A 23860-nucleotide genomic window follows, 5' to 3' on the forward strand; every position below is an offset into this window, starting at 1 on the left:
CTCCATTTTCCGGATACCTTCCGAACAATGTGAAAAATAATACAAAGATAATCTATCCTTTCGTCTGTTGGCACTTTACTTTTTTGTAATGTTTTTTTTTGCCATGAAATAATTACGTGGGTGTTCGTAATGGTTCCGAATTACTGTGTTGGATCCAGTTTTTACTATGTTAGTCTTCTCAATATTTACTGGCCAGATGTAGCAAAAATATCCACATAAATAACCCTAAAACATTACACGTATCCCATGGAAATTTTGTCCCCGCCCGACGAAAAAATCTTCTGTGAACACAAAATTTTTCCAGACTTTTGAGATTCCACACAGCCGTATTTGTTAACGACTGAATATTTGATTTTTTCGAAGTGTTAGTATTCACAATAGAATCAAATAATAAACTATTCATTTTGATATTTGAAATTTCGCACAGGCCCAGCAATTTAAGTTATCTAACTCGCATGCCTCTAAGCTGACCTGTGGTGGGGCGTTGTCGATGAATTTGTTGTTGGAAGTGGAGGTGCCGGGGTTCACAGTTGCACCGGTGGCTGTCACACTCGCGAAGTTCATCCCTTTCTGACCGTTCTCACTCTCTCGGCCCCACATGCTCTGCTGCGTCACCTGCCGAAGCAGGAACACATTATCACTCTGTCGACTTACACAAGAGCTGTGTCTGCTCCACCTCAAAAGCATGGCATTAATAAAGAATAAGAGTACCATGCAAAAAACAAAGAAGAAAAAATTCACCTTTAGAGTTATGTCTAAATAAAAAAAAACTTGCATTAAATTAAAATAATAAATCAAAATTAATTTCATTAAAATAGTTTTTTGATAGATATTGAGCTAAAACTCCTACATTTTACAATATACAGTCAAACCTCTATCTATCAAACTCGCATGTATCGATTGTCCGTGTTTATCGTATACTTTCTACGGTCCCGGCAAAATTGCCATACAACTAAGGTTAAAAAAGTCCGCTTGTACCGATGTTCGAATTATCGTTTTGTCCGCATTGATCGTACAAAATATGTGGTCCCGTCACTATAAATTATAATAGATGATCGTTTAACCATAAAGATTTTGCAGAAATAACCATTTCTTAGAAAGAAAGTCATAAAAACAGTAACGATAGTATACAGTAGTAAAAATCACCTTAAATCTGCAGCCAAGTAATGGAGCACGTAACTAAATATGAAGAAAAGACAAATGAACAACAACCTGCTAAGAATTATGGATGATGTACCATAACTACAGTACAAACCCAATTGTTATCCTAAGATAATTACCATAAAAAGAACTAAAGATTCTTTGTCGATACCATAATTACTGCAGAAGCACGATAGCTACCACATTTGCACTACAGTTACCGTAACAACCGAGATGTATATTTACCGTGACGGTAATGTATTTATTTATGACATTAAAATTAAAGAACATTATTGATAAAAAGGATGTTAAATTTTTATATGTACGTTTGGCACATGTTGCGAAGAAATAATGCGATCTGAAAGAATGCAGTACTACTACGAAAAGTGAAATGGGTAATCGTGGATTTTTAGGTTATGGCAGTCTCTCTCGTTTTTCAATAATATCGGCCGAAAATTAACAAGCGTATCGGAAGTCGGCAGAAATGCCGATTCAACTAAATATTGGCAAAATCGGCTTCTTCAGTACAGCTCTACATTTGATGACATGAGTAAACATATTTTAGACTTCAGGATATTGAAAAAGACTTTAATTTCCATGTAGATTTATTGTGCGTATGTTTTTTTTTTGCAAGTGTAAATTGAATTAAGTAAAATACTTCCATTTTTATTTATTTTTCAACTGATTAACTTTAATGATAAGTAACTGATATATTTCTGACACTAATTTTGAGGTTGTAATATTTTTAAAAAATTCTTAGAGTGAAGTCCACATCTATTGAATGTCCGCATCTACTGAATTTTTTTGTTGGTCCCCTGAAAAACGATAGATAGAGGTTTGACTGTACTATGCTGAACAAATCTTCCTACTATCACATTCAATGCAAATTATAAGTTTTTTTTTTAAATTATTAACATTTGTCATGGAATGTTGCAACTGACAGCAAAGGAAATCTCAAGCAAAAAAAAAAACCATGTTTAGCCACAGTGGCATCACAAAATCCCTATTTAAACACTTTATACTTGCTCACAACATAGGTATTAATTAAAAATCAACTTCGGTTAGTTATTTACGCAAATGTTCAACCACAAAGTGCAATGTTAAAATTCAATATTGGGCATGGGAATGCGTGGGTAAGAGTGCTGACCTTGGTGAAGGTGTCGTTGAAGAGGGAGTACTCCTGCGGGGAGCTGGCGGGCGCGGGCTGCGCCGGCTCGTGCTGCGTCTGGGGCAGAGGCGTGCTGCTGCGCCCCTGGCCGCCCGCGCTCCCGGGCCCCGGCCCCGGCAGGCCGGCCGACACTGGCACCGCGCTGGCGAAGGGCGCCTTGCTGGGCGTGGCCTGGTACTGGCCCGGGATGCTGGGCGGGGCAGACGCCGCGGGCAGGGGCCGGGGCTGCTTCGGCGACGACACGGACGCCGCGGAGCTCGTCACCGCCGCGCACTGCTGCTGCGGCGACACCTGAGCACCCGTCAACACACCGTCCAAACATCGCTCTTCACGGTCATAACATCTCTTCAAACTACACAACATGGCTACAATGGCAAAAAAAATTGATAATGATTTGGGATGGGTAATTAATTATTTAAGGTTCATTGATCTGCACTAGAGATAGGCCAGTCCCGGTTCTCGGCAAATTAACCAGCACCGAGAACCTTAGATGTAATCGCGGGTACCGGTGCACAGAAGGCATAACAGCTCTTTCCCAAGTGAAAATACAACATACGCTGATATTATAGATTTATATCAGTTTCAGACTATTGGCATTTGACAAATTATTCATCTCACTTGTTCACACATTTTTTTTAGAAAATTTATTCTTATTGTTATTGAAACCTTTTCTATTCAGCACTCAAATCTATAACTTCCCTTTGTCCTGTCCACTCTCCCTCGCTCTAAAAGCCTTCATGGCAACAAGACCAGTTCTTTATACTGCCTCTCATTCCTACGGTGCTGGCTGACAAGAGTTTTTTCATCACTCCAAAATAATGTTTTTCCCTACATATGCCCTTCTGACACACCTGGTCACGCCAACCTCAGTACTTCCACCCCAGTCTACTAAATTTTTTCCTTTTACAGATTTCCAAGCCAAATGACTTTTGCAAGAGAGAGAGAGCTTTTGAAACCTACTTTTCAAACTCATTTTTAACATAAAATGTACACAGATTAAGCGATAAAATACGGTAAGTCATGTGTTAAACACACATACCATTTATTAGGGCATACTATGTCATTAGTGCGACTTGAAATTGTGTGGAGGTTCAGATTTTTAAGAACTGGAATCAAAACAGTGAACCAGGAAAAAAAGTAGAACTGACACTTCACTAATATGTACACTACATTCTGCATTCACATGCATATTTATAAGTAAAAATTGTATTCATTGGTTTAAATTCTTTGAGAACTGAGAATTATATTAGATTTTCAAGTTTAAATCTAATCTAAAAGCATAAGATAAATGTCTGTCCAAATATAACCTCTATGTCACAGTTTGTCCATGAAAGAATGTCCCAGTTATAAAAAAGACAACAGAACTCTTTTTCGATGGCCTCCACATTTGCCTAACATAACGCCATGCAATTTTTTTTCTTTGTGGCTTTATAAAAGATCAGCGTTTATGTTCAGATGCTAACCTAATGATTTGCCAGAGTTGAGACACAATTGAAGAGGCTGAGGCTTCCATTACTCCGGACATGTTAACCCAAGTGTGGGAATAATTGGACTTTAGGATGGATGTGTGCCATATAACTAGAGGTGCGGACGTTGAACATTTGTATGAAAAACTATGTTAGTTTACCTTCAATTTGATGTACGAATTGTTGTAAATGGTCTAAATCAAAATGTTATAAGATACCACTGGAACACCCAGTATGATTGCGCACAGTCCAGCGTTCACACTCGCCAGTCACCTGAGGAGTGACGAGGGCGGTCGAGACAGCCTGCTGCGGGGGCGGTGCGAGCATGCGGGGCTTGGTCCCGCATGAGGCAGGCGCCCCCGGAGGCTCCGTCAGCTTGGCGGCGAACGTCTGCGAGGCGCCACCCTTCGTGGCTCTGCCCGCCGTCATGATGGCGGAGGTGTAGGACATCGTGGTCTTGGTGTTGGAGGCAGCCGCCATCTGCGCCGCGGCCGCAGCAGCCCGCTTCTCTGCTGGCGACACGGGAACACGTCACGTCAGTGGCAACAGTGCTTTCTTTTTTTTGTCCGTGAAGACAGCATCCTATTAACGATGTTCAGGGTTTAAATTTGAGGTATATTCTTAAATATGTACCTTCTCAAGATTTGCTTGCTGTGTAACAAAGCTTCCACAAGCTAAGTGACGTGCTTTTGAAAATGGTTTCGATGTTAGTTTTTTAAACATAACAAAAGGGAATATAAATTTTTCAGAAAGTATAATTTCAGGGTTTGTAGAACAATGAATTACATGTAAAATAAATAGGTCCTTAAAAAAAATACCGTAAATTATGAAAAATGTAAACAACAAGAACAAAAAAAAATCTAGGTTTCACTGTATTACACGAAAAACTGGAATCTAACTGCTAATTTATAAAACAGACCAACTGGTTAGCTGGACTATGATTCAAAGGTTTTCCAGCTTGTGACTCAAGTGTCTTACCACAGTAGACAGTTTAAGCAACAACGTGGCCAAAAGTCGAAAATTGAACCTTCAATTGAAACCTATTGTTGGTAGGGATCGTTCGAGGAACTACCCCCTCTACACAAAACAGTTAGGTCCATCCCCACACTACTCGTGGTTGTCAAAATATTTCCGTCTAACATTGACCAGCGACGATGGCAGTTTCTATGTGCGCACGTCAATGGAACTTGCTGAAAAGATAAAATGTATATGAATTGAAAGTTTTCATAAAAAAAAGTGAAAATATAGATGCGGTTATTAGAGGTATGCAGAACGTTACAAATATTTTACTATCAGTGTGTGCATTCTACATAGGCTTCTGGCTCAGCAGACGCGGCAGCTCATGCTGCTCTTCTTGTAACGGGTTTCTAGGGGGAGGGAGACAGAAATGGGTGTGAGTGAGACAACTCATCTTATTGTGCATTGGAATAATAAAAGACTGTCCTTTTTTACATTCGGATACCAAACGTTTTCAGGCTTTCCTGACTTACAAAAGGGGAGGACAAATTTATGTTATTTCTAATAGGTTGCAATGTCTCTTACTAGCACTAATTTCTTTCTCTAAGCAGAATTTTCTCGCAATGCACGTTTAAAATTTAAAAGCAGTATACTATATAAATAATATATTATATACTTTTTTTAACTACTGTTGCTGTTATCAAATATTGACTGAAAATTATTAAATATATGATTATCTCTGCAAACAGAGCTCTATAATGAATATATTTAACACAGTAAATATCTCTGTAATTATACAGTAGAACCCCTGTCATACACTTTTCAACGGAGGGCACAAAAATGGTGTATGATGCAGGAAAGTGTATGAAAAGGGAATGGCAATAATAAATTTTTTTTTCAATCTAGCATACCAGCACAATGTCAGATTAAACTTAAATACATAATTTGTAAATAATTGCATTATATTAATGAAAGATATGAATTCATAATTATATATACTAGGGATGGGACGAATCCACATTTTGGTCGAATCCGAATCCTTGTTCGAATCCTCAGTGTTTGTCATCGAATCTAGAATCCCAGTCCCACACTAAACTTCACATGTTATTAAAAAAAATCACACATTTATTTTAAAAAATAACATAGGCCTATGTATTAAAAAAAATCACATATGTATTTATAAAATTATAAAATAAGTGCATAGTGTATACACCTGATATAAAATAGAGACAAATAACCTCAAAAACCACACACGTAAGTTTGCATCTGTCCAATTCTCTGTTAAATTAATCCTTCCTATGTTTTCAATAAAATACGTTTGTATAACAGACACCATTGAAAAAAAGTTACATTTTTTCTGCAATGTTATATTATTGAAGGTTGGAAATGATCAAGTAGTTATACTAATTGACAAAATGCAGCGTAGTTTATCTTATGTTTGTGCTATTTCCGTTACCTGTATAATATAGTTTAGGTACCTATACAATTTTCTAGAGCTGGACGAACCTCAGTTCTCTGGTTTCGAACCGAGCCGAACCTCATACAGAAATAATTGTTTTGAATTAAAATGAACCAATGACCAGCATTTTGGTCTTTAACTGAGTGGTGAGAAAGAAAGGTTCTCCAGCCATATGTAAAATTAAAACATTATATAGCTTAGCTTATATATATACCAACTTTTAATTCATGAAGAAGTTACATCTAAATTTCAAAAAGACTATCTTCCTTTTTCAGTGTACACTAACCTTCATTTAAAAAAAAATATTATAAAGATGACGAACATTCAGCATAAGGCCACATAACATATTTTTGTGGTAGACATAACCTAACATTTTTAATAAGTAAAACTTTTTAATAGGGCATCAAAAAAAAGGTGAATGTGAATTAAGTTACCTATCTACATTACAAAACCCGCTGACTGCAGTTGCTGTTTTCTTGGAAGAATGCTGCTCGCCAGAAGAAACTTTAGACTTTTTTTTTTGGGGTGGTTCTGGGTCATCCGGATCGTCATTATCTTTTCTCCATTTGGAAAACTTAAACGACGTTAGCCTGCTCATCGCAAATCACCTCTAGAACAATAATATTGTAAACGTAACGTAAAAAGTGTGGTTATAGAAATTTGCACCGGAAAATAGAAAACACGAGAAATAATGATGGCTGCCGCGACTACGCTAGTCAACTTAGTACCGTACTGTAAAATTTACTGGACCAGTACTTTTAATACACAAGATTAAATTAATACTTTCATTACCTGACTGTTATAACCAAAAAGGCCAAAGAAAATAAATACATCCCAGTAATTTAAAATACGTACCTAATTTACGTAATAATTTCCTACCGCATTTGTCTTGTGTTAACTTGATCACGTCAGTTTTGCCGAAATACGAGAGTTCTCGTACATGCGCTTTAGTTTAACGCATGGGGTACGCAATCTTTGGTGATTGTACAACACTTCTCGTTCATGCACTATAGTTAAAGGTATAGTATACAATACCTTTGGCATTTGTACGATAGTTTATTTTACGTAGTACGACAAATGCATACAAAATTCTCTAAAGTAAACAAAAAACAAAGCGCGCCTATATGAAAAAATTCTATGCGAGTTATGCGACGATTAATATTTTTTTTTTTTAATTTTGTCTGCGCTTGAAACTGTCGATTATGCGATAAAAGTCGGAATATTACAAGCAATAGAATTTTGTTGAGCTGTTTTGTGAATGGTCTCAAATGGGGGTTAGAAAATTAGAAAAACTTTTTTTTATTTTTTTTTTTTTTATTTAACGAACGTTCGGTTTTTCGAATATATAAGAGGTTTCGAACTGAACCGAACGTAAGGGTTCGGTTCGGTTCGAAATTTTCAAACTTCGCCCAGCACTACAATTTTCAATTACTACCTAAAACTCTTAAAAACCCACCTCAAATCCCACCTCGGATCCTACGAATCCTCGAATCCATAGGATTCGGTATATTCGACGAATCCAAGATTCGAAAATCCCATCCCTAATATATACATATAATAAAACCACCATAAATGTAAAATACAGTCCATATTCAAGTAAAGCAGTCCTTTCTTGGAGGGGGGGGGGGGGGGGGGGGGGAAGTCACCAAGCCTAAATTAGAAATTAAAAAAAATCAGAAATTTTTGCTTGTTTGTTTCATTTTACATCAACTTTATGCAACATGGCATTTTTCAATAAAATTTTAAATTGAGAAATGTAAAATACAAAACAATCCAATCGTAAGAAAACAATAACAAACGGGTATATTCAGTTCAAAGATTAATGAATGCACAAAATATGAGATCTGTGCCTTGGTAAAGCGCGTGCACCATTTTCATAATCATTGCTAGTTTGCGCCACTAGTCTCGCTTGGTGCTGGCTATAGATGCTACTAGCGAAGTGCACAGTCTTCCTGATACTATCCATATCTATGGTGCGATAAAGTTATTTTCTTACGTTTGCAAAGGTAAACAATGAACGTTTTTCAAAATAAAAGCATTAAAATGTATTTTATCAGGAGGAATATAACAAAAAAATTAGAAAATTTAGGACTTTTCCGCTTCGTAAAAACGTATGAAACGGGAAATTATTGATTTTATAAGTGTACGTTCCGGGAAAGAAAACCATTGTAAATATAGTACTTTCGGCGGGACCAAAATTAATCGGCGTATGACACGGGAAAATGTATGAAACAGGAACGTATCATCGAGGTTCTACTGTATGTACCCGTATTTTTGCAGGATCTCAGATCAGCTCATCTTTTGACCGCGGAGAAAGTTATTTTCCACAATACGAAACTGCTTGACCTCTGACTAACCATAAAATATAAAATTTATGGCATGAATTATGGAAAGATGCTAAAAGTCCTGAAAGATATTAAAAAAATTTTAAAACACGTACGAAGTGGAAGGAGACCAAAACCAATGATAAATTATTTTTCTCCACAGAAATGAGGTTTGGCTAAAACTGTATGTCTCATTCTGCGTTCACTCAATAGATGAGCAAAAGAATTGAATGAATCCCAAACCATATACTGTATAATATCTTGAACCCAAGCAGACAGATTCAAGCAAGGGCTAGGAATGTGACTTAAATTATACAGATATTTTGTCAAATAAAAGTTAATAATATAATCAATCTTCACCAAAATTTCTCAGATTTGTGTACAGTGAACACAAAAACTCAAATTTAGTATATTTTGGCTATATGCAATTGCTGCCATATTTTAGATGCCATTTTGTTTTCAAAAATTTATATCAAAAATTCGTTTTTAGCAACTTAAAAAATTTATAGCAACTGACCTTTTTCTAACAAGTATTTTGATAATCACACCGCCATACTTCAACCACCCAAAAAACTAAAAAGTACTAAGTTTGGTACAATTCTAATCTTCCGCTGACTTATGGCCACTTCATTCCTTCGTATCATCTGCACTTTAATATTCTCTTCATTTGTGAATTGTAAGTACAGTAAAACCTCGTATTTACGTTCTCGTTATTTACGTTTTCCCGCAAATAATGTCATTTTATGTAGGTCCGTTTTATTGTACATTTACTTTCGTGTTGCATTTTCCCTGAAATTACACCGCTACGTAACCAAAAAACCCGGAATGTACGTTTCAAAACACGGTAAAAATGTAAATACTCGTCACGTTAGTCATAGATGTGAAAAGTTTGAAGTAGTTCGCCTATTGTCTAACCTTTCGTTTTGATGTATCGACAAGTTCTATGGTGCCTCTCCTCTACTAACGTTTTAATCTTTGCTGCCATAGAGAACTTTCGTAGCAGAACCACAAACGGTTTTATTTATGGTGTCATAGAGCACTCTCGTAGCAGAGCATAGTCCGAAGCGCTGAGCTATCGATACCACCGGAAAGCGCTCATACACAGTACGTATATTTAGTAGTGCTGCATTATGTACAGTACATATCTATGACGGCTTTCATTGTTTACATTATTCAACGTCCGTTTTGGTTAGCACGTGTTTTTTTATCGTTCACAATATTATTTATGGCAAGATTTTGATTGAAGATGGATAGGTATAAAGTTCCACGAAATACTTTATCTATTGAAGATAAAATTAAAATTATTGAGAAGTTTGACAAGCATGTGGGTACCCGAGTGGTTTTGGCCAAGGAACTGAATATTCCTGTTAGTACTTTAATGTGTTGTAAACAACTATTGTTTGTCTTGTAGCACCAGTAAATGCTGATACATTTTTTTAAGCTAAAATTTAGCATTAACTGCCAATAAAAGTGCTTTCCCACAATTTACACTTTCCCGCAATTTACACTTTTTCCTTGGGGTTCCTTGAAAAGTGCAAATAAGGGGTTTTACTGTACATGTTGAAAAAACATTAATATTTATCTCAATTTGGTGTCAATTAAAATGTAAGATTTAGACATTCCTTCAAATTTCAGATCAAAATTTTAAATGAGATAAATATTAATGTTTATATATGTATGTTGAAATGCAAGTAAACTGATACCATAATAGTTGTGCATAAACAAAGAGTTATTACCTGCAGCAACGAGGCGAGGTGCTGTTCCTCTGGTCACAGACACTGCGAACGAACCACTGAGTTTTCCCGCTGAGGCAGAACGCATCGGTGGAATAAGAGGCATCGGGGTACCTGAGACAAAAGCAGGGCGCATTAAACCTGACTGGGAAGAAGGGGAGGGGGGGAACTGCAGTTCAGGATTACATTGGACAAGATTCTGTACGGAGAACTCACCAGACACAGCAATGGTCTTGCTCAGCAGCGAGCCGACCGCTAGCAGCGACGAACTGGCCTGGCCACACCCGCCTCCCTTCCCAGATCCTTTACTCTTCGAGCTCTGAAAGAACGGGAGGCGACAAGTTAGGCAAGCTGCCACGCACACTCACAAAGCACCTCAAGACGTCAAGCAGCACGGTAGTTACAGAAGTGGACTTCTCCCACGTCATGATGGAGAGCTTGGCCGACTTGGGCAGCATCTGCAGGATGTCCACCTCCGGGTCCTTGATGAGAGCTGCGATCAGGTTGTGGGCCTGGCGAGTGGCGTCGGGGGAGCCCCTGGCAAACGCAGGCCGGCATTACACCCGCACTCCACCACTGCTACAACTAGTTCACACGCCTGTTCCCACCCCCAAGCAGAAGCAATGGTTAACTCACTTGATGGTGATGATACGTTCACCCTGGCCCTTACACTGCTTCTCCACCTCGATGTGTGCTCCCGTCGCTCCGCGGATGGCATTGATATTGCTACCACCACGCCCTATGACCCTGCTGATTGCGTTCAGGGGCACCGAGACCTTCTTCGACCTGAATGGAGAGTTCAAATACCTAAACAAATCATTAGAGTGCTCTACTATAAGGGCTTAGTCCAATGAGTCACGTATTACATAAGCATATAGTCAGTATTTTAACAATAGTTTAAAATAATTCATAAATGCGTAAAAACAAACGAAAATTTCAATTAAATGTTTGCCAACCAGAAATTGGACATTAATACAGAGTTAGCTTTGAATTATGTAGACATACAATGAAAAAGTGTACTGCATGCACCAAAGCTGTATTATGGTGACTTCTCTTACTTTCTAACCACTTCTTTCCAGCCCTCTTCTCTCTTGCCACCTTGCTTGGGGCTCGTAGATGACAACACTCCCTTGCCACACGATGAACTGCTCACCATGTCATCTCCTGAGTAGTGATTCCTGAAACAGCACGCTAATTATTATGATTGTTTATTAAGTAAATAGGTCTAAAGACCATCTATTCATATTAAAAATGAGGCCAGTCCAATTAATTTTGCCAGACACAACAGAACTATATTTTTCCTCCCTGAAATTTTATATATATATATATATATATAAAAATATTTAAATCTAGAACCCATATGTGAGGCATGTTATAGAATTCAGTGAATGTACAAATAAAAATATATTAAGGTAACTATTTTCATAAACTATCTTTAACAGATCTTTTAATTTTCAGCTATTAAAAAGAATAATCTCTACAAATAGAAGAAAATACAGATATCTAAGGCTTAAACTAGTGAAGAACTAAAACAGTCTATCACTTTATTGGTGAGAGTAGATGGGAACTTGGGAAAAATGAAACCTAACAAGCTGAAGCAGTGTGTGGCTTTACATTAAAAACAGCATAATAGTGATGCCACAAATCCATAATAAAAGAAGAAAAATAAAATGAGTATTGAATGTACATGGTTAAAAACAAATTCAAAAATTATACAACAATACTTACAAGTAAAGTTTCTTCCCCTTTACTGCCGGTACATAAGTCTCGTTCCCAGTAGCCTCAAAGTCATCACGTTCTGCAGGGTGAGGCCTAGAGGCTTCGAAGACAAGCTGACCTTTCAGCTTCCTGTCAGCCCCAGACGGACCTCGGTGTCCCGTCTTGCCCCCGCCATCAGAAGCGCTGGAACTGGGTGGCAAGGCCATCGACAAGGCACAGCCGGTGGCCACCGAGGCCTCCCTGCCTCGCCTCTCGCGCTCAGGCTTCTCCTTGACCTCGGCTATCACCGACGGCCGCCCTGCCACCTCCTGGACAGACGGTGCCGGAGGAGAGTTCTCCTTATCCGCGCTCTTGCTGCTGCTCGCGATGCCGCCTCCGCCCCCGCTGCAGCCTGGCGGCCCCTTCTTCTTCTTCTTCTCCTTGCGCTTCTCCTTCGACTTGACCTCATTGCTGCTGCAGCTGCCTTGGCTGTTGGCATCGATCCCGCTGTCCCCTTCCTCCTTGTCCACCGTTTCCCCGTTGCGCAGGGGCGAGTCTGCGCTGGGAGAGCTGTCGTCACAGCATGTCTCCGATGGCTCTGTCACAGAACATTTGGAAACATCAGCTACAGACTATTCACAGCATCAGTAACGGACAGAATCTCCCTTGAAAGTCTAAAATTTACCCGGAAAAAACAAATTTACACATTTATATACAACAGTAAAATAACGATAAAAATAATAAACACAATCATATTAAACCCCCCTCCTTCTAAATTTGTGTTATTTATTAAGATGTAGGCTATCTACCCATACTCTTGCAGCATATCTAAATATAGATCAACTCTGCCCATGCAAGCCTACATGAACTTTATAGGAAATGATTGTGAACATCTATATATTCAAGAGCAAATATGTTCCTTTAAGATCAGAAGTATTCCATCCAATTTTTTCTCACATTCTTATTCTTATGGTTATATTTCTTAATCTTTCGAACAGAATATGAATTTTTCATAAACTTTTAAAAATAATGATCAACATCACAGTGATCACATACTTTTTTCTGTCAAAGGACACACTACACGTAAAACTGTAAAAAAAAAAAAAAAAAACACAATATTTTGCAAATAAACTATATTTACTAATTTGAATAAATAAAAATTACAGTGAAAATTTTCAAATATGATCTTTACTTTGGACTAAGCCTTCTACTAGTGCTCTAACCTTTATAATTGACAACAATTTAACACAAAAATAAAGGTAGAACTGAAGTTTTTTTTTTAAAGGAAACCAAGAAAAGTTAAATTGGGAGGGGTTTATAGAAACCTAATGTTCCTAAAAGAACATCATTTGAGAAAATTTCAGCAGTTTTACTATACTTTGTATTAAGTTTTAGTAATAGTGTCAGTATAACAGCCCGTTAGGAAATTTTAAATGGATGACAATCATCGATTACTCATAATAACCTAACTGGTACCAACACCATGCAAGCAGAACTAAGCAAACTTAAATTTTGCTAATCTAACCTCTTTCGTTCTCATCTGGCTGCTCGCATTCGTCGTCAGACTTCTTATCGATCTGCTCTGATTCCTGGTAGAGGATCTCGTTCTTCTTGTTTTCCTCGTAGAGCTTCCTCTTCTCTTCCTTCTTCTCGAGCTTCTTTTTCTTTTTTCGCTCCCGCCTCCTGGCTGCTGCAGCTTTCTTGGATTCCTCGCGGGTCTTCTCCATGTCCAACTCCTCTAGCAAGATTGTGGCATTCTTATTGGCTTTGGCAGCTTGATGGTCCTTTGCCACTCGTATGATCTTCACACACTCCTGGCACTTTTCCAACAGCTCCTGGAATATGCAAAACATTGTAATAAAATAGTAGCTTTACATAAACAATTCAAAATGCACATTGTGACCAAACCTAATTTGGTCAGTTCAAATGTAAAATTTATGCTTTGCAAAACATTAAAAATTATTTTAGACTTGAAACCACACAAAATTTTGTAACCGTGAAATAAAACCAACATGCCTAACCTTAAAAAACTAAATGTGATAAAAATAAGAAAATTTTTACAGACCACTCGCCATGATATACAAATGTTGATTTCAACAAATTCCTAAAGCTAGGTCTAATACCGTAATACCATATTAAGCCATGGATGAAATATGATACAAAAGCTCTACTGCAATATGTGGCTTAATATTTGAGAATCAAGCTAGTGGAGACTATCACAGAAACCATGTAAGTAAGTTAGACTCATGTTTAGTTCAGAAAGACAAAGAGCACTTTACATGTCAAAGAACAACCTTTCCTTACTTAAGGTTGGAGCATCTAAATAAATACAAAGTCGATCAACATAGCCTGTCAACAAAACCTGGTCAGCAATGCAGGGTTAACTAAATACTTAGGAAAAACTAATGCATGGAGACACACACTTATGGTAAATTTTTTCTATTGATTTCATCATAAATTCTCAATTAAAAAAATGAAAACTTGTGTTTTTAAGGTAATTGTAAAATAATTTAGGCTAAACAACCCAAGAATTTAATTACACAAAAAAATTTGCAATGTGTCATTTGATTACAAAGCATTTATTACTAGTCCATTTTTAATTAAATTTGTTTAGGCCTATGTATGTATGATTCGCTGGATTTACTGCCTGACTGGACACTGACAAAAATATTGCAAAAAAAAATCTGCTTCATTTATGCATTTAACTTTTAGTACACTGCTTAATGCAAATTCAATTTAATACAATGAAATATATTTACAAGTAATTTGTTACATTTGTCAAAAATCAGAATATGTGTGTGGTGTGTGTGGTTTGTGTGGTTTGTGTGGTTTGTATGTTGTGGTATGTGTCGTGTGTGTGTTATTCTGTGTGTGTTGTGTTATTCTCTGTGTGTGTGTGTGTGTGTGTGTGTGTGTGTGTGTGTGTGTGTGTGTGTGTTGTGGTTGGTGTGTGTGTCTGTGTGTGGGGGAGGGGGTGGGGGCAGTGGTGGTGGTGGTGTTTATTGGACAATATACAGCTATGCTGTGGTAAGGTGAATAAGATTTTAAAAATAAATATGAGCTATTTCTTAGCTGTTTTGTAAAATATTAATGTTAAAAATAAATGTGATTTTTAAATTGAAATGAATATAAAATTTCCCAGGTAAGATTTTTCTTGGAGAGAAACATATTACCAGAAGACTGGATCTTAAAATCAATGGTGTCTTATATTCAAAAAAAATATGTACTTGCTTGCTTGACAGTTATATTTTAATTTTTTATTTTTTATTTTTCATTCTTACAAGTCTTACAGATCATTGACATTTACAGCAAGTTACCATGGGAAAAAATTTATATAATTACAGATTGGGGTAAAACCCACAAAATTACATTTATTATTCCCGTTTCACAGAGCAAAATGTTTTGCAATGTAAAAGGTTCAAAACAACTCCTTCACAGACAAGAACCAAGTCCGAATCTAACAAACAACACATTAAGCAAAAATTTTAAACAACTGATGTTTAAAAAAAAATGGTGTCTAGACCCTAGGGTCACAATGTCATACAAAGCTTCTTTGTTCCACAATATTGTACATACTAAGTACATAATAAACATAATATACGTATGTAGTTGCTTTTAGATCGAGATAAATTTCCAAGTGTAAAATTACTAAGTGATACTATAAATAAATTAATAGCAATATTACCAATGGGATCAAATTCTAAGGAAGTCAACATGTGCAAAATATGAACTCAAATTTTAATTAAAGGTGAAAATCAACCTTAACAATTATTAAAAGTTAACAGTATAGTCTAACACATAACATTACGTCGTAAAAGCTACTTCGCACATGCATGGAGATCAAGAATAACATACAGCCTACAGCCTACCTTATCACTGACGGTGGCAATGTAGCGATTCATTTCCTGGTCACTTGGAAATTGAGTAACATGGTTAACCATCCATTTCACCACCTTCATGTGACCTTTTCGAAATGCTGCCATCAAGCACGACACCTACAGCAGCAAAATAATATGGTAAACTAAAATTTACTTGTTTAGCTCAGCCACTGCAAACAACTTGACAATTGAAATGTTCAGACCGGCCACTCTTTTGGCAACACAAAACTTCAGGAATTTTTACCTGGGATTTGAAATATTTGTAAGAAATTTTATAAAACAAAAACCTGTGATGGGTCGGTCCCAGTTCTCTTTTCAGCTGGTTATATTCCTATTTAAGCTTAACAGCATTAAATAATATAAAATAACAATAAAATACATAAAATAAAAAAGCATTCCAGTAAGTATTACTTCTGTGATATGAGTGTTTATCCTGAACATAATTTAGTAGCTCTTGAATGTTGTTTAAACTATGACAGTAGCAATCAACAGCAAATTTTTATGAAAAGGCAGCATTAGTATAAATAATAAAGCAACCCATAAGAGCACAAATAAAGTTATTTTAACAGTAGCCTTGGATTGAAACAGTTTTTATATGACAATAATTATTAACATAAACAATTATTGTAATTCTCACCAGTAAATTAGTTAGTCGAGCAATATAAAAAATGTTCATAGCTTTAAATTTTTGATATAGAGAATCTAGCAATCACTGTAATCTGAATACCATGGATTTTGAGTTGTAATAGTACCTCCTTACTTGTCCATCCTAATTCATTTTTACTGTTCACAAGCAAATAATCACTTTAATACTGGCTGTAGAACAGAAGTTCAAAATTTAATTATCATGGTAAAATCTTCATATACAGAAATATGCTCTTTTCTTAGGGTAGCTCTTATCAAAAATTAATTACCAAGCCACTTAACGAAAAAGACAATAAGGGCACCATCTGCTAGTCTAAGGGATCGTCCATTAATCATGTGAGGCTCGAGGGGAAGGGGGGGGGGGGGGGGGTGTTCGGAAAAATCACGAAAGGGGGGAGGATCACAAGGGGGGAGGAGGGGTGTAGAGAGATATCACGTGTATTAATTTTTTCATGCGATTTATACTAAACCGAAAAGCGACGCGTGACCTTGACTCGGAAACAATATCCCCGCCCGGCTCGGCTTGCCAGTCGCCAGTAAGACTGTGATTTTGGCGCCGAATATACATGCTGTGCTTAATTTTCAAGAATTAAATTAGATTATACCTATATTTAAAGATAATATTCTGAAATTTTTAAAAATATTTTGTACCGAAAAAATACACGTGATTTGTTGAGAAAGGGGGGGTGGGGGGGGTTTATAGTTTAAAACCTCACCACATATCACTAGGGGGGAGGGGGGGTTAAAAATTTGCTAAAAAAACATCACGTGATTAATGGACGACCCCTAATTTCTTCCACATTCAACATCATTTTTAGGTTTCATTCTGCAACAAAATTAAATATTAGTGCTATTTTAAACTATTTGTATACTTAAATACTTATTTTTTTAACAATAAGAGCATTATTATTTACATTTTGAATAACTTAATGAAAATGCTAATTCCAAAAAAATAATTTGTAAAGTAATAGATGCTAATTTGGAAAAAAAGAAATGCTAATTTTTCCAACCCCTAATCATTACTATTTAACCCACAAAAAAACCCCTTTTTTAATTCAACTTTTTAATACGTTTTTTTGCTTGGAAAGCACTTTTTTATTTGTTTTGAATTTTTTTTGTAATGATGGATTTACTGTATATCTATGCATAAAATATTCAGTAGTAATGCAATAATATTTCCCATTAAACTCTCAATATCCACTTATGAAGTCCTGCTAAATCTCTTGCACAAATCATCTGCTACTGAATAATTACACACATTCTCACCTTTCTATTATCCTGTGAGTCTATGTCAGCGCTGGCGTTGTACAGCAACTCCACTACACTCAGGTGGCCACCATTAGCTGCCAACCAAAGAGGTGAATTCCCTTTCTTGTTCTTCACTTCAACTTGGGCACTCCTGTAATACCAAATAATATCAAAATCAGGAACACATTTGACTATGGAAAAAAGGTGACTGTTTTTCACGGTAACTAGAATATAATTATCATTAATACTACTAACTGCTGAAACCATTAACGGTAAGAGGAAGAAATAAAGATTTTGAGACGCCAGCTGATCATTTCGAGAGCCACAACGACTCTCCCTAAGGATGGAAGAAGGATGTTATCAGCATCGCAGATTCCATGGTACATTCAATTACTGCTCGTTTTCGCTGGTGATACATTATCACTGGACGAGATTTGTCACCTTTGGCACAGTTTTGTTATGATGAGGTCAGTGACATACAAACAGTTGCAAAGATGTTAACTTTACTCAACAAAACCAGTCTGAGACTATATACATATTTTGATCACAAAGTCAAATACCGCTGGTGATTACTAATTCGTTGTAGTTCATTTTGTGTAAAAAATATTGTATGTCAAACAAACAAAATTACATAGTTTGAAATCTTACGCACATTGTAAAGATGACTGAACTAGTTTTGCTGCCAAAATTGATATGAAAATATTAGATATATTAGCTACTTGAATTTGCACAAATTTTTATTAACTTGTAATGTAAATCCCAGAGGTAATTGCTCTCCCATTTGAAGTCTAGTCGAGGATTTGCATGAACCAGTGGTATAACGTTTATACTACTTAAAGTAAATTTAAATTTCACTACGTTTCCTTATATTTGTTTTCATGTAATAACTGACTGTAACATTTTGAATGTTGTTGTTCTGGATTTGTTGGTCTACAGAATTACTATTTCATTTGTTCCAACTACACTAAATATTATGGTTTAAATAGACCAAATCATAAAAGAATTTAAATGAATTTTGTGTAGTGAATCAATGATACAATGTTCTAGTGAAATGTTTTTTAGATTGAAAATCATATTATAAGATTCGTATGTTACAGTTGAAATTATTTAAGAATATAGTTGGAAAATGGCGCCCACATGCAAAATATATTCAATAGTGGAATTTAAGAAATTTCATGGATTATTTCAGGCGAATATTTGTTCAGTGATGGATAAAATTACTACCTGACAAATAAACACACCTGTGGAACAAATACTTTAGAGATACATGAACTTATATGCTATTAACAGGGTGGCCACAAATGTAGAAATGAAATTCCCTGACTTTTTCAGGTTTTCCCTGACTGTGCAAAAAAATTCCCTGACATTCTTTTTAATTTACACAACCGTGATTGCGATTTTATAAATATATTTTAAAACGAGAAATATAGGATATCTGTTAGCAGTTTTGTTACGATTATTTGGTATAAAAATTTCAACAGTAATAAAAACAATAAAAAATTAATAAGACCATGCAGTATCTAAAACTATTGAACATTTGAAAAGTAAAAATTGTTATAAGCAAGCAATGCAAATATTTAGGCCTGACAAAGAAGCACAAAGATCACGGTGAAACTTTAGGTTGACACTGGGACCATCCATAGATATTTGCAGAATTTTGCACCAATCTATTTCTGACAGTGTCTCAGTGAATGCTTTCAGCAGATCTTCAGCTGTGGCATGATTCAAAAATGCTGGTTGAAGTACCTAGTTGAAACCTGGCAGCTCTGTTCTCTCCAAAATCTCACCACTATATCCATTTGTCCAAGTTCGGAAGTCTTATTTACTGATTCATCAAACCCCACAACTATTTCAGTACACTGGAATATGTCTTTCACTAATTCATTATGGAAATAAGGGGCTATGCCATGTAATATAATGTACCCAATTTTTGTTCTTCGAAGCTGCAGTTTTTTTGGCAACTGATGAGTCTGGGAACATCATTTGCATCACAGTCACATCACTTGTTGCACAACGCAAAGACTTATGTGATAAAACTGTTTGCATGCACCACAAAACTTCAGCCCTAGTCACCTCCTCATTTAAAACAAACGTGTTTATCCCAGACAGTGGCATTTTGCAAAGAGCTGTAGATTCCACAACTGACTGTTCACAATATTTCTCGGGTTGCATTTTACTGAAAACCCTCGACTCGTCACCAAAAACAGTACCATCAGAAACAATAGTAGTAGTAGTATACAACATGGAAGATGACTGTGAATCAGAATTACCACTGGCACTAGTAGAAGGCTTTGGCTTACAAGAAAAGTACATACCCAAGTTACAACTGCTACGTTTGGAATATTCTTCTGCTTGCCTGTGTTTTTCACCATTCATGTGACTTGTGAGTGCAAGTTTTTCCATGTTGCTGAGGGAGAATGTTTTTTGACACAGCGAACAACGATCATGATTACTTCTGGTTTTAGGTCGTTCCAACAACAAACAAAATCTCTCATCTTGAAGCCAATCATCTTTGAAATTTGAAGTCTTTCTTGGAAATACCATGTTTCAGGGTCTCAAATTATTCGCAACTTACCATGAAACTGTTAACGAACTTTCCTTAAATTGTCATTTCTAAACTATGAACATTTCGTCACGCTTTAAATACTAAAACACAAAATTTTACGCAATATTTTCACGTGTAAACAAATAAATCGAACGTCTGTCACGTCTGTATAAAAATATGTTAGCTAACTCTCTGAACATCTAGCCAACCATGTTAGACGTTTCATAATCCCCATTTACGATTCCTAAGAAGTAGCTCACTGCAGTAATAATCACTTCAAATACTGCGTCTAACAAACACTACCCCTACAACTCCATCGTAATAATTTCCGCAACACAAGCAATAGGTACTTTACAAGTGTACATAAAGGCAAATAAGCCAATATGGCGATCCCAGCCAAAACCGAAAGAAATAATGTTTAAATTAACCCAACCACCGGCTTTTCATTTCCTTTTTATTTTCATTGCAATGTTTTAACACGTCAATTATTAAACCTTTTATTTTAGAAAAATCCCTACGAAATAATATGCATGATATAAGCGAAAATAAGAACTGAAAATATGCTGCCAAAAAAAGTAGCCATTTGATTTTGTAGATTTCTTAGAACGTGCTCAAAACCAAGTACATTTGTTGGCAAAACCGAGAGCAGAAAAAACATACACACCAAATTATTATGGTACTGGTGTGCGATATTTAGCACGTAAAAAGAGATCTACGATAGTTATTCATGTTGCACGCAAGCCATTGTTTTCGTACTGTCGAACGAGAACAGCACGTAAGAACTGGTTTACCGGTACGCATTACATTTGTTGGCAACACCGCGAGCATAAAAACCATACACACCAAATTATTATGGTACTGGTGTGCGATATTTAGCATGTAAAAATAGATCTACGATAGTTATTCATATTGCACGCAAGCCATTGTTTTCGTACTGTCGAACGAGAACAGCATGTAAGAACTGGTTTATGGTACACATTCTAACATAACATGGCATATTCAAAGTTAATCATGCACGGTAGAAGAGAAAATTTTCCCTGACCTCTCAGGCGATTCCCTGACTTTTCCAGATTTTCCCTGACCATTTCTAAAATCCCTGACTTTTCCCGGTCTGTGGCCACCCTGTTAAATATAATAGTAAAGAAAGAAGTCACATAAATCTGACAGTCAACGTGATAGCTAAAAAGTTATATATCTATTCTCTTAGATTTAGCAAAACAGGGTTCCCACTAACTTGTTTCAGTAAATTTCCCTGAGTTTTCCCTGTCCTATAATATATTTTGCCTGTGCTAAATTAAAAAAATAATGCAATAAACTAATCACAATAAGAACAATTTTACATAATATATAGGCATACCTATGCTACTAACATAAAGGTATTATCAGCTATTTTATTACCTGCTAAATTGCTGTGAACATTTAGACATACATAGGCCTAATGTTATACCACTTCTGCTGCATAGGAAAAAAATATGTACATTCACAAAATATTACAAATATGTACTGGTTATCTTTAAGCCCATTACATATTTTTCTTAATTTTTTTAATTTCCATCTCTAAATGCTCTTTTTGTTTCTCTATTTCCAGTTTTTTATTTAGCAGCTCTTGAATTTCTACAGTCTTGCATTTTTTTTTCTTCCTTACAAAATCTGTCCAACTTTCTTGTCCTCTTCTTCATTTTGACGTTTTTGCTCCAGGGCACCTTTGTACCTTGAAGCTGCTCCTCTGGCATATTTTATCATTTCCTGATCTACTTGAATACAATTTTCACCACCAGCATTACTAACTTCATCCCAAACTCTTCGCAGGCCAATCAAAGATTCCTCATGGAGATTTTCAACAAGCATCTCCTTATTGATGGAGAATCCAGATTCCACAAAAGCATTACCATGAGAGAGAATTAATATAATTTTCACTGCAAGCCATATATTTTAAAACTGTTCTTCTCCACTCAACATATCTGCAAAAAAAAGTGTCCAATCTGTTATTGTGTACATGAAATGATGCAATTTGTCACAATTGATATTAGTAAAAAATTTGGTAAACTGAACACTAGCTCTATCAGATTGAAGAGCAGTTAGGTGCTTGGCAGACATAAGAATTTGCAAACATGTATCCATGCTTGTCCTACACTCTTCCTGTTTGTCCAACAATTTTCTAGGGTCCAAACAAGAAGCAGCTTTAACCATTTTGTATTTTATTGGGCTACGTTCAACAAGTTTCTTGGCAATCTGAACCATGCATGTTTTGCATTCTGTTAGGAATCTTTGTATCTGAAGTTCTTTTACATCAACCACGCCTAACTCATGCTTTGCAGCAAATCCAATTTTCAACTTTGAGAGTGGAAGTCCCAGACTTACATCGTCCAAATTAATACTAATAAGCTGATATGCAGTTTTCTTGGCTTTCAAAATTTCCATCTTAATGAAACGTCCCAAAAACTCTCTTAGCAAGTCCTCCAATTCCTTATGCAGAAATGGCAACATTGGTTTCGATGTTTGGAACTTCTTTAAAAATGGTTCAAGTGAAGAAGCCATTGTCAGGAAAAAAAACTCAGCTTAGCTAGCAACAAAGTATCGCTCAAACAATCCTTCACTTTCTCAACAGAATATGTAGCAGGTAATTTACTGGTCTTAAAAAAATTTTGCAAGTGAGGAAAAATTTGTATTGCTCTCCCACACACTGGGACATTTTCCAACCACCGACAATTACAAAATTTGATCGTAAGAACACTGCAACTTGTAACTTGTCTGACGTCTGATCGTCGAGCAGGTGCATCTTTGAACACAGAATATATGGCCCTTAAAAATTGAACAACCCACCCAGTCTTTCTAAAACCCATTTGAAAGGCATGGAGACCACAAGATCCCAGGTCTAATATATCTGGATCTTCTTTGTACACCTTAGTTTTTGCCTTCAATTTTTTCATGAACAACCAATTGACATTCGGCCCATCCATGGATACTTGTACAATTTTGGATAGTTCCACATCCTTTAGTCCCTGTTGAAACCCTTCTAAGAGATCATCAGCTGTAGAATGGCCTAAAAATGAAGAATTCCAGTACCTGGTCATTACTTGAATTTTTTTGACGTCCCATATAAGTACAGCTATGTCCATTTGTTGTACCTTTGATACCCTATTGAAGGATTCATCAAAGCATGCAACAATGTATTTTGTGGATCTGATTTCATCTTCAAGTTTGTGAAAAAATTATGGGGCAAGTCCATAATTAACTAAGTATGCAGTCTTGGTATTACTAAGCTGCATTTATTGTGCAATGGAACTATCTGGAAACATTTTAGCAAACAAATTGCATATTCCTTGTTGGCTATTAAAACTGTCTTTTTTCATAACAACATGTAATGCCCACAATATTTCAATGTTTCCGCCTTTCTGACATTACTGTCACACTGAAAATTTATTTTATTTACCATAACTGAAAATGCCTCTTTGAGAGCACTGAATGATGATGATGATGATCCAGTTAACAATGAACAAGATGCTGGTGTGCTGGATGCTAATACAGTTTGGTGCTGTGGAAACACTTGAAATAATTGATCCCTTCGTTTCTTCGTGATTTAAAGGCTTTGTTAAGTA

At 36.3% G+C, this 23860-nt stretch overlaps 1 protein-coding gene across 5 annotated transcripts in view; it reads right to left on the bottom strand.

Annotated features, from left to right (window-relative positions):
• The window catches only part of LOC134534052 (ankyrin repeat and KH domain-containing protein 1), a 125165-nt gene that overhangs the window by 9060 nt on the left and 92245 nt on the right, over nt 1-23860 (bottom strand). For 2 of the 5 annotated variants that reach the window (XM_063372023.1, XM_063372019.1), the window contains exons 27-38: nt 17735-17867; nt 15815-15940; nt 13471-13780; nt 11976-12543; nt 11306-11425; nt 10884-11054; nt 10652-10784; nt 10464-10566; nt 10251-10361; nt 4048-4286; nt 2288-2599; nt 472-615 (exon numbers count right to left, since the gene is read on the bottom strand). In XM_063372023.1, coding sequence (XP_063228093.1) covers nt 472-615; nt 2288-2599; nt 4048-4286; nt 10251-10361; nt 10464-10566; nt 10652-10784; nt 10884-11054; nt 11306-11425; nt 11976-12543; nt 13471-13780; nt 15815-15940; nt 17735-17867 — 2470 coding nt within the window. The remainder of the gene's footprint in view (nt 1-471; nt 616-2287; nt 2600-4047; nt 4287-10250; nt 10362-10463; nt 10567-10651; nt 10785-10883; nt 11055-11305; nt 11426-11975; nt 12544-13470; nt 13781-15814; nt 15941-17734; nt 17868-23860) is intronic. The other 3 variants (XM_063372022.1, XM_063372020.1, XM_063372021.1) reach the window with 3 other exon arrangements.

The sequence above is a fragment of the Bacillus rossius genome, chromosome 7 (genome assembly GCF_032445375.1).
Source record: "Bacillus rossius redtenbacheri isolate Brsri chromosome 7, Brsri_v3, whole genome shotgun sequence".
NCBI classification, from domain to species: Eukaryota; Metazoa; Arthropoda; class Insecta; order Phasmatodea; family Bacillidae; genus Bacillus; species Bacillus rossius.